General features: G+C 39.4%; 1 protein-coding gene across 1 annotated transcript in view; it reads right to left on the bottom strand.

Annotated features, from left to right (window-relative positions):
- The window catches only part of LOC122806204 (A-kinase anchor protein 13-like), a 1,047,516-nt gene that overhangs the window by 876,820 nt on the left and 151,735 nt on the right, over window positions 1-18,961 (bottom strand). The window contains exon 2 of the mRNA XM_044076432.1: window positions 1,217-1,364. Coding sequence (XP_043932367.1) covers window positions 1,217-1,364 — 148 coding nt within the window. The remainder of the gene's footprint in view (window positions 1-1,216; window positions 1,365-18,961) is intronic.

The following is an 18,961-nucleotide window of genomic DNA, read 5'->3' as shown; positions in this document are numbered from 1 at the left end:
AATAAATCTTCAACAAAAACAAGAAAATGCAAGTCCCACCCCCCAGGGAACCTATCAGCCCTGCACAGAAAAGCACAAGCTGAATGAAGATCCTCAAAAGCCTTACACACGCAGACTCAGTAAAGCTCTGAAGGGCTTCATGCCTAAATTTGTCTTTTTGCCTGCTCAGCTCAAGCTGCCTGATAATTTGGGTGCATGGAAGGTGCCCTGAAGCTTTGGATGCTGACCAGCTGTTATATCTTTGGCAGGATATAACCCATATACCTAAGCCTACTGCAGCAGCGATCAATATTATGAATATCTGTAGTTTTAGGTGTGTTTCACAACTAAATACTCTGTTGTTAAGCTGAAAGTTCCACAGTGGAACCTCAAAGGAAGACAGAGATATAACCTTTGAAAGACTGGTCCAGTGGTTTTAGTTTATGACAATTTATTGCCAACTGTCTGATATTATGAGTTACACTTTTAATTTCATTGTGGATGTAAAAGTGAAATTTTGCTTAGTACTCTGAGTATAATAATGGTCTAACATACTTCTTTACTGAGGTGGTAACAGATTGTTTTTTGTCACCGGACTTCTGTCCCTCCCCCCATTTAGACTAATTTGTATTAAACTGCATTATAAGAAGACAAAATTGTATGTGGCCTTACAGATGGAACCAGCACCTAAATGCATTTTGTAGTTGAAGGTCATGCTATAGTATTCTGAAGAAACTGCTGTAATAATTTGTGTGCTTAAACAGGAATAATCCATTGCTGCTAGACACCACCAATAGTCTCATGCAGTTTTTGGATGCCGTGGTTTTGCTATTTGTTTCACAAAAACATACATTTTGCATTTTTCAATCTGATAAACAGTACGTTCATTTCAATGGCGTGTCCTTATGAAATAAGAACAAAAACTAATGCTATTATATAGGGAAAATTATACTTTTTTGTAATTTGTATATTACAGCAAAGCACACATATTCTGCATGCTTTGACAAGGATGTACATTTTTCAGATTCTGTTGATTGCTTCTCTTAAGGTAGTAGATTCCAAAAATTAAATAAGTAGCTAAATACATAAATGCTTTTTATATCGCTAAGTGCTCTTGTTGCCCCCTTCCTTCAGCAGCTTCTGGCACCTCTGGCCATTTTATAGGTTTGCACAGTCATTAATGCCTCCAATTGTAAATTAATACCACCCGAACATTAATGAATACAGAAATACTCACCAGGTGTAACAGTCTGCAAGCTTTCAGAGTTTATCTTCTTTGTACTTGTGAGATGCCTACAAGAGGATCCACTAAACAGCAGGTAATACACTACATCACCATCAAGCTGATCTTTGTCACTCAGTAGCACGGTCAGAATGCAATCACCCTGCAAAGATACAAAGATAAAAAACTTCATCAGTATGTCTGTGTTCAAAAGCATGTATCATTATTAGCCTAAGCAAAGATTAGTGTAACAATACTCACGTATTTATGATCATCAACTACTAGTCTATAAATTTCCAGATATAGATGAGACCTCTGATTACAAAAGAATTACTCTTAATCTAAGTCACCACTTACACTGACAGCAGATGTTTTGAAATGTGGTTCCCATAGAAAACCTGTTTATAGATAGTCCTCACAACTAAATAAGTCACTTACACTGAAAGCAGGTCTTAAGGAATCATGGCAGACTTGCACTGAGAGCAACCCTTTTGGAATCTAGCACATTATGACAGCATGGAAGAAATGAACTCAGATGAATCTTAGCCTTTTAAAAGACATACATATGCCTCATAACTGTAATTTTCCTTAAAAAATGGGGAGTGACTGACACTACAACCTGTTCAGCAAAGTGAAGTAAAACGCAGCATGGAATATTTGCAGCCACTTTCATTTCCTGTAGTATAACAGAAGGGGTTATAAAATTTTCCTTCATTACAGAGGAAATTTCACATAGAATGTTGTTTGCATTTTGCAAACATTCTACTTATCCCCCCTCCAGAACATGGCCACATTGAGTAGTATGACTTCTCCAACCATGAGTTTCTTTGACAGTTTGCAGAACACATATAGTATCTGTAATTTTTTTTTACATCAGAAAAAAAGATGTTATACATTCAACATACACACCAAAAGCACTTGACGTTTGTTTCTATGTCTGCATTTGCATATGAACAGCTATCCTGTAAACAAATTGAAAACAGGATGATTAAAAAAATTATCATCTTAAGTTTCGCTCATGCCTCTTCCCAAATCTACTTAATAAAAGTTAAATATAAACATAAATCCACATATTTACAGAAATAATTTTTCTGTCCCTTAACAAGATCACTATCTATACTGCAGCTTGCCCTGTTATGCTTAATTCTTCCAAAACACACACCTCATCTGACATGTGAGAAGTGAAAACAAAAGATTGATCCTATCTACCATGGTATTTCTTCTGCTGTTTTATCTGGCATTCAGATGCTATGAAATAATTTTAGACAGCATACCCTTGAAACAGAACATGGCTAAGCACTTCAAGACACATTTCCTTTACTTAATCAGTACACTAAATTCCATTAGTTTTTTTCAAGTTCTACACAGCTTAAAGACATCTGCATGAATAAAACCTGAAGAACTTGCAAAGCTTGGCTTCTTAGACTAGGGTCGTAAAAAAGGTCACTGTTGTCTGCAGTCAGAAATCTACCACTAGGGCACTACTACATCTTCTACCACATCAGTGCCTTTTTTTAGGGAAGAGGTTGCACATAGAAGAAAGGTAGAGAAGACTCCATCCATGCACAGGTCACTACTGGCCACGTGGCATAAAGATTTTGTTCCCTACTATGCTGCTTGCAACCAGGGTCCAAAGAGATACTGGCAAGAATACCAGCCAGAAAGGGTAAGTTAAGTGGCTGTAGCTCTGTTCTATTATCCAGGGGCAGGGGAAGGCCTGCTGCACTGTACAGATGAACCCCAGGTGGGGACCAGTGGTACAGCAGCTTGCACAGCATATACACCACTCTGCAGTAGGATTCCTATATGACTTGCATGAATAAGCTGAAGCTAATGGGTAAGACCCTAATTTTTTTTTAACAATTCTAACTTGGGCATATGTGGCAATTTATTTAGTCGTTCATTCTGAATATCCTTTTACGATTAAATAAAGTAATTACACTGTATTCTGTACTGCGTACACTGTCAACACTCAAAAAAGGACAACATCCCCGTTTTAAACAAAAGTGATTAACAATTCTTTTTTAGTACAAACACATTCAAGGCAGCTACATGTTCTTTTGTATCACTATTTGGCATATACTTAATGTAGGTTTTCCTGGGCTCAAAGATCTTTGCAAACTGTGACTACAGCATTAAAATTAAAAGATGCTTGCTTTTTGGAAGGAAAGCTAAGGAAAATATGGTTAAAATTTTAAACAACAAAGACATCGTATTGTCAATGTCAACCCAGGTCTGTATATAGTTTGCCCAGTAGGAACATAGATTTGTGAGAGTTTGACTACAAGTAAGGCTACCTGGCAGAAAATTGAGGTTTTTGAATTCTGGTGCTGGGGAAAAAATGTAAGAACTTCATGGACTGCAAGAAGATTGAACCAGTCGATACTTAAAGAAATAAATTCAGACAGTTCACTGAAAGGCCTGTCAGCAAAACTAAAACACTTTGACCACATAATGCGAAGGGGTTGTAAATCTAACTGTAATAAGCAGATTGTTGCTGAGGGGGTGGGGTGCTGATTCAAAGTTTTGGCCCAGGGCACTGGTTGAACCAGCTACTCTTCTGGGGAGGAGTTCAGATTGTTTTTACTTTTTTTCTGGCACTTCAGTGCATTGCTGAATCCCAGTGTGGAATCCTGGGAAATCCTCAAGCTGGCTTTACATCAGAGCCAGATCCAGCATTAGGCAACATAGGCAGTTGCCTATGGTCCTATAGTTGGGGGGGGGGGACCACTCTGGCCAGGAGGCTTCAACAGAATTAAAAAAAAAAATCCTTTACGGACAACCATTCATGCATTGCAACCGTGTATGCCAACGCAGATGTAAACACATTCCGCACTTGCACGCAGGATTTAACCTACCTGTTCCACTGATAGAGTAGGAACGTGTGTGCGCATGTGCATATATCTAATTTAAACTAGCAGTTCCATTTGTTTCTGTATATGAAAGTGTATGTGTATATGTAATTTAAACTAGCTGTTCTGTTCATATGATAAAGTGTGTGTGTGTGTGTATGTATTGCTGTATAAGAGAGAAGGTGTGTGCATCTGTGCGTGCATTGCTATATGAGAGTAGGGGTGTGTGTGTGTGTGTGTGTGTGTGTGTGTGTGCGTGTGTGTGTGTGAGCAGAGAGAAGGTGGGGTGGCGTGTGTGTGTGTGAATAGAGAGGTAGGTGTGTGTGCGTGTGTGTGTGTGAACAGATGAATGTAGGTGTGTGTGTTTGTGTGTGTGTGTGTGTGTGTGTGTGTGTGTGTGTGTGTTTAACATACCTCTGAACTGTCCAGGTCTGTTTCTCAAATGGGATATATGTGTGTGTGTGTGTGTGTGTGTGTGTGTGTGTGTGTGTGTGTGTGTGTGTGTGTGTGTGTGAGCTGAGAGAAGGTGGGGTGGGGTGGCGTGTGTGTGTGTGTGTGTGTGTGTGTGTGTGTGTGTGTGTGTGTGTGTGTGTGTGTGAATAGAGAGAAGGTAGGTGTGTGTGTGTGTGTGTGTGTGAACAGAGAGAAGGTAGGTGTGTGCGTGTGTGTGTGTGAGTGTGAACAGAGAGAAGGCAGGTGTGTGTGTGTGTGTGTGTGTGTGTGTGTTTAACATACCTCTGAACTGTCCAGATTTAGCCTCATAGTTTTGGTCTGTTTCTCAAAGATTTGTAGTTTTCTAGCAACTCACAGAGGACTGAAGTCACTGAAGAATGACATGCATGAGTTTCAGACTTCATATCCTTCAGAAAATGCATGTCAACACAAATGTTATTCTAGCAACTTTCCATGTTAAAAAGAGCAATATTTAAAGTCTATTCCTATTTTGGGGCTATTGTATCACCATTATGTTAGGCTTTGTCCAGATTTCTTGTACTAAATTGAGAGGTATGCATGCCTCTCAAATGTCCAGATTTTTGCAGAACATCCAGATTTTTGCCTCATATTTTTGGCCTATTCATCATACAATTTGTGGTTTTCTGGCTACTGATAATTGAAATAAAATAATGTCAAACATTTCAGTTTCAGACTTAAGTTCCTTCAGAAAATGCATGCTAGCACAAATCATGTTATTCTAGCAACTTTCTATGTTAAGAGCAGCAATATTTAAAATCTATCCCTATTTTTGGGCCATTGTATCCACATTGCTTTCAGTTTTGTCCAGATCTCTTATGCCAAGAGGTTCAGAGGTATGGTATGTAATGCCCCAGTTGTGTGTGTGTGTGTGTGTGTGTGTGTGTGTGTGTGTGTGTGTGTGTGTGTGTGTGTGTGTTGGGGGGGGGGTAGTCAATTAACTTTATCATGTAGGGAGGGTTAGGGTTAGTCAATTAACTTTATCAGGCTTGACCTGTAACTTGGTTGCAGCAGACAAGAGCCTAAATCCTCTAACTAGCAGACTGCTGAAGGAAATGTGAACTTCTGTGAAGACAAGAGCCTGAATCCTCTACACCAACTACCAGACTGCTGATGGAATTGTGAGTTTGAGTTTGAGTACATTTTTCAGGGAATTATGAGTTTCAGTACTTTCTCAAGGGATTATGATTAGGGGTCCTCCTTTGTATAAGATGCCTAGTAAATATGAACTTGTTGTCAGTTTGTCAGTCATTCCCAAATGCAATATTACCAACTAACCAATTTTTGTTTTTAATGTTTTTGTTGTTTGTCTTTCGGCTTTTTCCCGGTAAGGGGTCGCCACAGCAGAACTCCGGTCCGCTAATGATTGGCAGTAGACTTTTACGAAACGCCGAGGTGCCAGCTCAACGCCAAACCTTCAACGAAGGCACGCCCATTTATGCACGCATGTCTTTCGAACACTACCTAACCGCGGGGAGGACATGCAGACTCCACACAGAAGGCACTCCCAAGCCAAGCCGAGAATCGAACGGGAGAACTTCTTGCTGTGAGGTAACAATGCTACCGCCGTACCACCACGGTTTTGTTTTTAATGTAATATAGGCAATTAATTTTTCAAGGGCACTACGCACTGAACCTGTAGATGAAACACTGAAATGTAAAGTTGTTTGCCAGTAGCAACCTCTCCATTAGTTACAGAACTCTTTAATGTGGAATTATTCGGATGACTTTTACTTCTGCAGAGATTGTGCTTATTGACTGGTATTGGTGGATTGTAATGACGCGTTGTCGCCTCACAGTAAGATGCTGTCCGGTTCGATTCTCAGCTAGAGCGTCTTCTGCGTGGAGACATGCGTGAATGGGCGTACCTTCATTGAAGGTTGTGCGTCAGGGCTGGCAACTCGGCACGTGAAAATCTACTGCCAATCATTAGTGGACTGGAGTTCCGCTGTGGCGACCCCTAACCGGGAAATGCCGAAAGACACAACATTGGTGGATTGTAATGACAGAAGTTCGAGTGGCCTTTCATGGTTGATTTTCTTTTTTGAAATGGGTAATTTTGTCATTATTGGTTCGTGCATATGGTCTCACTGCTTATTGAAAGAATGTTCAAAACTACAAACTTAAAACACATTCTAACAAGTAGTGCTGTATAATGCAAGGAATACAATTCAATTGGTGAATCAAAGAACACAGACATGTATGCATGGCTGTAAAAATGTGTGCAAAGAGCCTATGGTTTGAAAACAGCCCAAAGGTTAACTTAATTCTCTACTAGCCAGATGCATTTTCTTTGAATGTTGGTTTTAATGTGCCATTTTAAAGGCAGAGAAGTTTACTGCTCATGCTAAGCCTATTTTCACTGAGACTGTATTGTTTGTTTAGCAAATGGTTATCAGTGTTTGTGCTATTTTACTTCAGTATCTATAATCATTGTAGAAGTAAATAAGAAAACAGTATGCACTATGACAGGTTTGAACAGTGTTTATAGTTAATGGGGAGAAATAGCCAAGTAATGGAATGCTGGAATGGTTGGGGAGGGGAGCAGAGGGTTGCTGCAGGAGGGGCTGCTCTGGGGGGGGGGGGGGCAATCTATTACCCTGCTCTGTTTACAGCTACTGAAAGTAAGTTTGCCCTGTTAACAGAATAAGATGGCTCAGTTTCAGCAGACAGCTTGAACGTAACATCCCATACTGCTGAAACTGTCTGACATATGTGAAAAAAAAAACAATATCTGACTTGTGCTCCAAAGAAAGCTGTCTAAGGCACAAGACCCTCTGGCAAGACTGATTTTAGGAGCTCCCCAGGGTTATCCTTAAATGAAATATGACGCAGGCCACAATTTGAATAGACAGTTAAAAGTAAAACATAAAGATAAAATCATATACATTATAAGTATTTTTCATGGTCATCAGCAGACATTAATGAACACAGAGAATGTGCAGAGCACATACCTCTCAACCTTTTAACACAAGAAATCTGGACAAAGCCTAAAATAAGGTGTACAAAGACCCAAAAATAGGGACAGATTTTAAATATTGCTCTTATAAACTTAGAAAACTGCTAGAACAGCAGGATTTGCTAGCATGCATTTTCTGAAATATATGAAGTCAAACCAGAGTTGGCAGACATCCCTATTTGAGCGGGAATGTCCTGGGATCAGCAGCCAAATCCTGAGTCCCACACTGCCGGTTAATATTCCGGCAAAACAGCCTCTGCTTTGTTTATTTTGATTGACCCGTATAACGGTATACAAGCCAATCAAAAAATCACAAAGCGGAGCTACTTCTGTTTAATGTGGAACTGCCTGATGTTCTGCACCGAACAGAAGAGGCTCAGCTGTGTGATTTCTTTTTCATTGGCTCATATACCGGCATAAGGGCCAATCAAAAATCGCAAAACAGAGCTACTTCTGTTTAATGCAGAACCGCCTGATGTTCCACATTAAAGACTTTTTTTTTTGTCTTCACTTAGTGTGGAGGACCTCTTTTTTTTCCCCCTACCTATCCCTTTAAAAATCTGGCAACCCTGATTCAAACTCAAATATATGTCATTATTTGGTCATTTTTAGTGACTTCAGTTCTTTATGATTTGCCATAGAAAATAGATTTTATGAAGAATAAACCAAATATTTATGGCAAAAATCTGGACATTCAGCAAAAATCTGTACAGTTGAGAGGTATGGACTGCAAACTGACACAAGCTGCAAAAGATGTCAGTAGTAGGTAAAATATGACTGAAAACAGACATCAAAATACGAGTGCTAAGAATAGTTCTTGTAAGATATAAGTAGACAAAGAACTGAGTAATGGCAAGGGTTCAAAAAGAAGGTCATGGTGAATTATGAAGAAAGCAGTTATATTTGGTAAACATTTCTTAGTAATCAGGTTATGGTTGTGTTTGTGCTGCTATATATGTAAAGTAAGCTGTAATTGGGCTATACATTCCAGTATCTTTTAAAAAGGACTCAGGTTGCTAGTGGACCTACAGTTTTCGGCTTTAGTCTCTCTCTCTCTCAGTCTCTGCTTTGGTACAAGGATACTAGATCACTACATTTCTCAATAATTAGGTACATTGCATTTTTTTCAGGCTTCTTTTAATAAGCATAGTCACTGTGAATGCACCATGCTGGTTCTTGCTCCAATGACAAGAAACAAACTGGGTTGGCTGTAGCATGGACTACATTAGAGATAGGGACAGAAATAGGATTAAAACAAATTATAGTCAGTAGGACCATAATAAGTGGTGCTAACTTCAAATATGCTGAAATCAAGGTGTCTACTGAAGCTGAGACATTTTCTTAAATAAATAATAACTTAACTGTGCAAATTCACTGGTCACACAGTCCCTTTTCACTGGCAACCCAAAAGCAATGACTCATTAAATGACTTAGTCTTAAAGTACAAACAAATGGAGGCTGTGGGCAGGAAACCCAGGAGTGCTGCAGGGTCAACAGCAATAGCTCTGCTCCAAATTGTCACAGTCTGGGCTGAAGTTGACATAAAGCTGAAACAGGAATGAATGGTTTCACCTGGAGTTAGTAGTTATATCTCAGTCCGATCATTTGAAAGTATGTGTGACAAAGCGGAGAACGTGTGGGTCCTTGATGATATAAATTTTACATAACACTTTGTGAATGTAATCCAGAAACCAGCTAAGTTTGTGATATTTGTTTTCTTGTACAGTTGAGTAAAGCTCCTTTTTACAGAGTCATTTGTAAATTCTATGTCACAAATTCTCATATTATTACCTTCCAAGCAGCATTCTGTACAGCCACTTATTATCTCACACTGATTTATTATCCAGGAAATAGTGTTATCACATATTCTGATTACTAGGCTGCTGCAGATGTACTTTTCCTACAAGTGTATTTTGTATGCTTGCTTGAAAACTTGCTTTAATGAAAGTTTAAAATTTTGCTCAACAATGTTAATGTTTACTTTGTGAGGCTGACTGAAATCTTAACAAAAGCAGTTATCTTTAAAGGAAACTGCTTGTCTTTGTAGCAGCTTTACTGTTATACATGTCTATGAACTGTAACAATACTGTACTATCATAAAGTTACAGGCTTGTTTCAAGCCTTAAAACAACAGGACTGAACTGACTAGGAGGTTTTTCACAGCGTGCCAACATGATGGGAGAAGAGAAAAGATAGTCAGACTTCCAAGCTGCATGATGTACAAATGAAATACTGCAGCTTGCTGTTACTGTGTAGTAAATCCTAATCATGGAAGTTAAAAATCTTAACAGTACTGTCCTTACTGTGCAAAGGTACATTCTGTTTGTTCCAGCCTGTGCCGACTACCCATTTTACTGCAACTACCAATTAAAACATCCAACACAATATATACTGGCTTGATAATCATTTGGCTGGGGCAAAAACTTGCTTTGAAGACTCAGCAACTAAGAGGGGGCTGAATGCATTTGGTAATGTTTTTGAATGGTCAACTGACCCCTTCAACCATAAATATGTACTATCCTTAGACTGCAGCTTGATGATATAACATCAAACCACACACCCTCTTATTCGTTGCTGGCTTTTCTTTCTGCATTCACCCAACCACCTGCCAATACACCACAAATTTATTTATGCTATGTCTGGCTCTGTAGTTCAGGGATTAAAACAGGGGTAATGAGTTAAATTCTCATCAGGGCCTGTAGCTGCCACTCCTCGTACACGTGGAATGGCAGGAGGTTTTAGACGCTAGATTTTTGTCTGGCAGTTGGTGCAGAGGGTTGAGGCTGTGAGCTGTAGTTCCAGTAGTACAAGATTTTATTCCTTTGGCCCTCATTTGCCTAGTATGTGACCTTGAGCAAGTCACTTCACCAGACAGGGCTTGGGGGAAACTGGTAATGTGGGCTAGGTTCTTCAACGATCCCCTGGACTGCAAGCCTAGTAACTACCTATGGAAAGGAGGAAAAGGGACCAAGAAGTCTCTATCACACAGCCACCCTTCCTTCATTCGACTTACCCAATCTCTTGTATATTGTTCATTAGACTGCCTGCTTCCTGTGGACTAAACTGATGCCCCTCCCAAATAAAGTTGTCCCATTAGATTAGTAGCAACTAATTTGTCACACACCAATATGCTTATCACTACACTCTTCAGTATGAGTAAGTCACATAGCACAGACCTTTCAGAATGTACCTGTCTTTATCACTTTTGTCAACCCCCCCCCCAAAAAAAAAATCCACATTAAACTACATGTACCCATGGCAGTTTACCTGGACACTTCAAAAGCTCACATCAGCTGAATCATCAAGCAATACAATCTCAACCTTGCCACTCTCCTAGTCACGGAATGAAAATGTAGGGCAACAGCTGTTTATCATCTGCAAGTAAGCACTAGTTAAACCCCCTTATCTCATTCCTTTCATTGCCTGTATTGGCACCATTAAACTCTTGCAGAGACTGACAAGACACAAGTGTACTTTCTTACCTAAGTTCCCCAACTCCCCGACCACACCTCAAGATATCCAGCCTGACCTGCCAAAGCACTGGAATGTATCATAAAAATCAAATGAGAGTCTCCCTAAATAACCCTCACTGTGACATAAAGGGCTTCAAAGTCTAATTTTCCACTGTCCTGTATCCATCTGTATATGCATTCCTTTTAACTCGCTTCAAATAATGGTTGTCAAATTAAATAAAAGACAGATATCTCAGCACTGTAGCAGGACCTTAACATATTCACGTACGCTTTGTGATTGAGCAACCCCACTGTCCCTTACCTGTCTTATGACTGTAAATGATGAAAATCCCATGTTTACTATCTCTGAAATAACTATACTAGAATGCTCTCAACCTTTATCTCACATAATGGTGGCACCAATAAATTTTGGTATAATTTATTACAATATAAAGTAGCCTTCCTATAGCTACTCCAGCTCTACAGTCACATAATAGGACATTCAAGCTAGAATGTCAAAGCAGCAATTACCCAGTTTCACATCTGCACAGCTGGACATATCAAAGTCCTTCCCTGTGGCAGGAAGGTTATTCAAACTATCCTCCCCAAGTATTTTACTTGCTACATCTGATATCACAGCAGCTACCATGAAGTCAGAAACAATGAGAAAGTAAGCTTGCACCTGTGGGGACAGGGCTGGAGCCCTGACTAACCCAGGCAACATGTGCTGTATTAGCAGCACAAGCTCTGGAGGGGAAGGATGGTAGTAAGAAACCACTGATGTCTCACCCACCAATGGGAGGTGGGAGTGGTTCTAGCTTACACTTGGGTGACCCTTCCAAGAGTACTACATGTTGCATCCACCAAGAACAGTTCTGCTGAGCACACACTGCGCTGGATGCATTGTACTAACCCAGGGAAAAGATGTGCATTGCCAATGTTTCACACAGTAGGCAACACCTGAAGAGCTAAAGAGGGTTGCCATGGAGATAGGAGCTCTAGGGGGTCAGAAAGGAAGTCCACTGGGTCTAGCAAACTGGTCCACTTTCTGCTTTCTCACTCTCACCTCTCCAGAGAATAAATTGTTTGATAAGGCCATCCAGGCAAAAAATGGGCTGTAGTGCTCTTTTCCTGAGCTGAAGGTGACTGGTTCTCACCCTGGCACAGAAATGAATCAGTCAATGGGACGAAGATAGGGGAGACACTGGGCAAGACACGGGTGTCAGAAGGGAATAAAAATGACGTGGCATCATACATTATTATTATTAGGAAAATTTCCCTTAACAAATGAAAAGCTTCTGTCCCCAATTACAAATATTTCGTTAATCAAATTATCAGCTCACAGAGGCTGTCACTTTAGTACCCTGGTCAAACAAGTCCCATCTTATGCAGCACCTTTTTGACTATTGCTTTACATTCAATGAATAGTCCTACACTTTTTTGTCAAGCCTGTCCAGTTCTCTTTCCCTTCTTCTAAGAAGCCACCAGTTAATATCCATGCACATCTTTGTATAACAAACCTTGCAGCTCTGACTTTTTTGCTTGGACCAATCCTCGATGTCATGCTCTCTTCTAGTCTGGACCACTGCTGCATGGTTCCCAGAATCTCCTCTCCTTTTTTACTCAAAAGTATTTTTGTAGCTGTCCCCTTTTCAGCAAATGCACAATGTCTATTCGCTGAGCTCTCCAATAGAACTGCCTCTTCCACTTTCACCATCCCCCCCGTTCCCTACTGCAGTGCAGATGCAGCAAGTTTCTTTTTGCATCTGAACCTACCATCAGAGTTTAGGGTCTCTAAAGGGGTTCAAGAATATGGTGTTACCCTCCAGGTACATAACCAGCCTGGACAGATGCACAATCCAAAAAATTAAAGCCATCTTCTTCAACTCTTGCCTTTATTATCAGAAGACCATTCTCTAGGCACATTTTTTTTTTAATCAAATAACCTCGATAAATTCTTATGACAAAAATGTTCACCTGGACTCCTTACAGAAGGTAAGCTGTATTCAGCAGTAGATATTTTGTCACATATGCATGCCACTACAGATTATGTAGAGTAGCCACAGCACGTTTCTGAGCTGCTGCCCTATAGTGTGTGTGTGTGTGTGTGTGTGTGTGTGTGTGTGTGTGTGTGTGTGTGTGTGTGTGTATATATATATATATATATATATATATATATATATATATATATATATATATATATCATACATACACACACACCCTCTTCTTCTCCTCCTCCTTTCATCTGCTCCCATTGGGGTCACCACAGCAGATCAATGGTCTGCAGATCAAGTGGCAGCAGAGTTTTACAGTGTCGAGATGCCAGCCCAGCACCCAGTCTTCCTCAGAAGGAGCACAAACACACACACACACACACACACACACACACACACACACACACACACACACACACACACACACACACACACACACACACACACACCTAGGGCCAACTTAGAGTGTCCATTCCACCTGCAGCATTTCTTGGGAATGTGGGAAGAAATGGAGCACCCAGAGAAAACACACGACACAGGGATGACATGCAGACTCCGCACAGAAGGCATCCCAGCCGAGAATTGAGCCAGAGAACCTCTTTGTAGAATAGTGTGTATGTATGTGTGTGTGTGTGTGTGTGTGTGTGTGTGTGTGTGTGTGTGTGTGTGTGTGTGTGTGTGTGTGTTGTACCTTTAAGAAGCTTTTCAAGGAGAGCACATGTATATAAATAGCAAGCACATGCTAGCTTCAGTGTCATTTTGAGAGTGCAGCCAGAGAGTGAGCATGTCTGAGTGTGATAGCTAGTTTGTTTATAAGTTTATCTAAGTTAAAGTTATTAAGCCTAAATCCTGATGTGTTTGTACATAATAAACAGAACAGAACCAACAGAAGTTTGTCTGCTTTATCCTGACCAGATGAGCGACATGGTGTCAGAACCAGGATTTCAGAGACTGGTTTTCAGAGCTACGAGGTGCAGAGTCAACAGTGAACATAAACTAAGTGAACCGAGTACAAAAAAGGGCCAGAAATGAACCAGGTAAAGAAAACTTGCACAAATGATTTATTGATTGAAAAAGTTAAAACAGAGCATTACAAGGGCAAAGAACGCATCATTAAGCAAGCGACCAGCACAAAAAAGTCTGTTAATCAAACAAAATGGTTAAAATTAAGATATTTGATAAAATGATTACTAGAAAAGCACATAAGGGGTTTGGAATTACCTCGGAATTGCAAAACAGGCATGTTTAAAGTATAACAAGCATGTTTAGAGTAAAACAAGGACAAGAAAAGTATAACGGGTATGAATAGGGTTGCCAGCTGTCCGATTTTTGACCGGACTGTCCGGTTTTCAGTCAAATTATCCAGTTAAAAAAAAACATCAAAACCGGACAACTGAACCGTTTTTTTTTTTTTTTTTTGCAGTCAGATTCAAAACTGATTATCATTAGCCTAGGTCAACAGAAAAATAAGACTGAATGTTTTAAGCAGTTAAATATCTAGCGTTAACAAAACAACTTGTTTTGTTAACGTAACGTTAGATAGATTTTACTGCTTAAAACATTCAGTCTTATTTTTTCATGTTAATTCCACTTACCGTCGCCGACTAAATTAAGCTGAACTGTCTTCTCTTTCTACATGGTACTTACTTATATGACGAAGAGTCAAGGACTGAAAAGTGAAAACTGAAAACATATACTCTAATATTATTAATAATTATTAATAATGAATAATTAATAATAATTATTATTATTAATAATATTAATATTATTAGAGTATATGTTTTCAGTTTTCACTTTTCAGTCCTTGACTCTTTGTCATATAGTAGTACAGAAGATAGTTCAACTTAGTCGATTAACGTGAAAAAATAAGACAATGTTTTAAGCAGTAAAATATCTAGCGTTAACAAAACAACTTGTTTTGTTAACATTAGATAGATTTTACTGCTTAAAACATTCAGTCTTATTTTTTCACGTTAATTCCACTTACCAACTAAATTAAGCTGAACTGTCTTCTCTTTCTACATGGTACTTACGTGAAGAGTCAAGGACTGAAAAGTGAAAACTGAAAACATATACTCATGCAAATGCAATGCAGCAGACAGTGCAATTACCACTGCCCGTTTTCTCTCCCCTTTTCCTTTAAGAAGTACGGCTTATATTAGTCATCAATCAGCTGTCATGCGTGCGTGCTTATTCCACCACTCACCAGTGTGGAATGGAAATAATCGCGCGGAAATTTTAAGCAGCACAGTTCCAGAATCCAGCGAAGAGCAAGAGCCAAGACTAAGGGGTGTGTCACCAGTCACCACCACCACGTACGGACTGGACAGTGTAAAAACTTTCAGACTAAGTGAAGTCTACGGCAGAAATAATAATCAGACAGCCAGCCTAGGTCAGGTCAGGTTATTCTCTCTTTTTTGCTTTAATTCATAAATCATAGCAGCATTTTATGCATGACATTATTATTAGGCCAATGTCCTCCTGCTAGTCTCTGTCTGTCTCTGAGTCTGAGGAAAGGGAAAGTCTGTGTCAGACAGACTGTCAGTGTCAGTAGAGGATGATGACAGTAGTGAGTCTTATATATATATATATATATATATATATATATATATATATATATTTTTTTTTTTGTTAACATATGCCTGCCTTTCTGTGATGGAGGGAAGGATCTGTGAAGAGGGAAAAATCCAGGTTACAGACATTCATGTAATCATTTTCATTCCCTTAAATAGCTGGTGTATGGAGAAAACCAATAGCACTCTAGGGATGTAAAGGTGCTTGGATCATATCAGTAATTGTTTGTTTACTTGTTTCCTTGATTAGAAATCTGTCACAGGTTTCTTAATATTCTCAAAGCTTGTGAATACATAAAGCTCTTTGAATTGGGCATCCAGTTAATACTTCATATATGCATTTAATAACATATATACAGACTTTTAGTGTTTGTTACAATTGGCTGATTTACTATGCTTTTTTACAGAAAAGCATAGTAAATCGGCTGAAAGCAGGCATCCGGAATAGAAAAAGAGGGCGTTCCCATCCGCTGATGTCACGGTGATGTCACAAAATGGGCGTGGCGTTGATGGGAGAGTGGGTGGGAATGGGTGGAGTTATGGGTGATGCAAGGGGCGTGACCTTAGTCCGGTTTTAGCCACAAAGAAATCTGGAAACCCTAGGTATGAAAAGAGATTAAAAGAGCAAAATGGATATAATCAAGGACAAAAAGGGCACATTAAGCATAAATAAATAAATAAAGCAAGGCAAATGCATGTTTTTAGGCAAAATACTGTGTTTTGGCATAAACTACCGTTTCACATTGACTGAAGCTATTCAAGGCATAACTAGTTATTTGAAGTATCTCAAAGTGTGTAAAACAGCTTACAGTGTGTGCTTATTACTGGACATTTATTCCAAAGAGTTTCTTTGTGTGCAAAGTGCAACTATTTTGTAAAGTACAGCCATTTCAAAAGTTTCTTGTGCTGGGTGTGTCTGTTCGCAGAGTGCAGGCATTACATAGTTTTTCTTGCACTGTAGAGAGTTATTTAGCAAAGTACAGCCATTTTGGGGAAAAGTTTCAATGTGCTGTGTACTGTTTACTTGCAAAGTGCTATTACTTTGAAATGTTTTTACTATGAGCTTCTTCTACCCAGTTTATTCACACAGTGCAGTTATTTTGAAATGTTTCTTACACTGATAAGAGGTGATTTCTTACAGTACAATGATTTCAGGAATATTCTTCTGCCCGGGAGATTTATTTCACAAAGTTCAGTTATTCAAAGGCTTGTTGTGCTAATGTGCATGTTCATGTAGTTACCAGTGGACTTTGGTTGCATTGTGTTTTACTGTAATTTGTTGGCAGACAGATTTTGAAAACCATCACCACTTGTATTTGATCAGAATATTGCAAAGAATTGAAGACTATTTGAGCAAGAGTACACTGTTTGTATACAAGTAGCTTATTCTGATAAAGATGCATTCATTTTGCTAAACCTAGCTGGGTCAGAGGCCATTGAAATACAGCATTAATTCGTACATGCACCAGCAGTAGGAGAAGGGGAAAATATTGTTCTACAGGCTAAATCAACGGAGGACCCTGAGTGTCTGAAATGCAAATTCAGGGAAATGTGCAATCCCCAGACAAATGTTACATTATAGAGGCATTTGTTTTACACAAGAGATCAAAAACAAAGAGAAACTTTTGCAGCTTATATTACTGACCTGAGGAACAAATCTAAAATGTGTAGGTTTGGTGACTTAAAAGATGAGTTAATAAAGGACAGGCTTGTGTGTGCTATTAAAAGTGCTGCAGTGAGAAAGATTTTGTTCGTGACAGTGATTTAATGCTGAGCAAAGCTAATGAGATTTGTCAAATCCATGAAGTTACAGAAAGGCACAGAGGTATGCTTGCCAGTGATAAGAGTGTGGTTTCAGCAGGATCCAAAGCAAATGCAGACAGCATGCAACATGTGGATTGCAGAGGCAGGCCTAAGCACATGGCAGCTGTAACCCTGCGAGTGTGTCAGGTAAAACCTGTAGTTTTCCAGCAAGTTGTAAGACTAGTTCAGTGAAAAGGACATGCTCAGTGCAGTACAAGGGTGAGTCAGCAACAAAACTCAAAAGTAGACACTAGTTGAAAGTGTAGTGTTATGTCAGCAGACAGATATGCTAAGGTGAGAGCTGGTGAGCAACTTAATGTGGCCATTTGTGCGAAACTTGTTGCTTATGGAGGTGAAGAAATTCAATCTGAAGGCTCAGTAGTGCTTTCATGTTTTATTTGGCTAAGAACTGCTACAGCTTACTATTCTATGTAGTCCGAAGACCTGTGTAGTCATTATTGGGTCTCAGAGACAGTATGAGAATGAATCTGCTTTCCTTGACCAAAGAAGTTCATCATATAAGCACATGTCCTAGTTCCAATTTTACTGAATCTATTTTCTCAGAGTATGCTGATGTTTTTGATGACAAGTTAGGCAAACGTCCAGTTGTGTATTCTATGAAGTTAGACCCAGAGGTCAGACCAGCAAGAAAAGTTCCAATAGCTATGCAGGATAAAGTCAAAACTCAGATGGATAAAATGGTGTAGCAAGGTATATGTCCAGTTACATAACCGACTGAACAGGTGTCGTCCATCATAGCAGCCCACAAAAAATGCTCAAACGAAATCAGAATATGCATGGACCCAAGAGAGTTGAACAAAGCATTAAAGAGACCGCATCATCCTACATGTACAGTCGAGGAAGTTGCAGCCCTAATATCAAATGCCACTGTTTTTTTGTGTCATTTTGGCAAGTGATGCTTGATTGCAAATCTTCACTACTGACTACTTTCAGTACCCCATTTGGAAGATACACATTCCTCAGGATGCTATTTGGAATAAATTCGGTGTGCAATGGAGCAACTTTTTTCAGGTTATCCTTGTGCCAAAACAGTACATGATTTATTGGTTGGAGGCAATGGTGAAGCAGACCATGACAGAAACTTTAAGAAAGTTCTAGACAGAGCACGTGAAGTGAACTTGAAGGTCAATCCTCTGAAGTGTAAATTCAGTCTACCAGAAATTACATATGTAAGTCCTTTATTTACTAGCACTGGCTAGCAACCAGAGCTGTCCATTCTTGAGATGCCAGCAGCAGATAATGTTCAAGCTCTGTAACATTTTGTCAACTATTATGGCAATTTTCACCAGACTTCAGTGAGTTGACAGCAACACTGAGAGAGCTGATGTGTAAAAATGTTACATGGTCTTGGTTGGAACAGCACCAAAGAGCATCTGAAGACCTTAATCAGAAAATTGCCACCTCACCTACATTAAGATATTATGGTGTAAATAAACCAGTAACTCTTACCTGTCAGGCTTCAAAATTTGGTCTTGACAAAGTTATTCTTCAAGAAAGCAGACCTGTAGCCTATGCATCTGCAACTCTTACCCAAACTGAAATACAATATGCTCAAATTCAGAAAGAACTTTTGGCAACACTATTTGCATGTTCAAAGTTTCATGATTATATTTACTGTCGAGATATTCAGATTGA

The sequence above is a fragment of the Protopterus annectens genome, chromosome 7.part0 (assembly GCF_019279795.1).
Source record: "Protopterus annectens isolate FY-2018-M chromosome 7.part0, PAN1.0, whole genome shotgun sequence".
In the NCBI taxonomy this organism is placed as follows: Eukaryota; Metazoa; Chordata; order Ceratodontiformes; family Protopteridae; genus Protopterus; species Protopterus annectens.
Note: the sequence above shows the minus strand (reverse complement) of the source record. Positions and strands in the feature narration are given on the sequence as shown.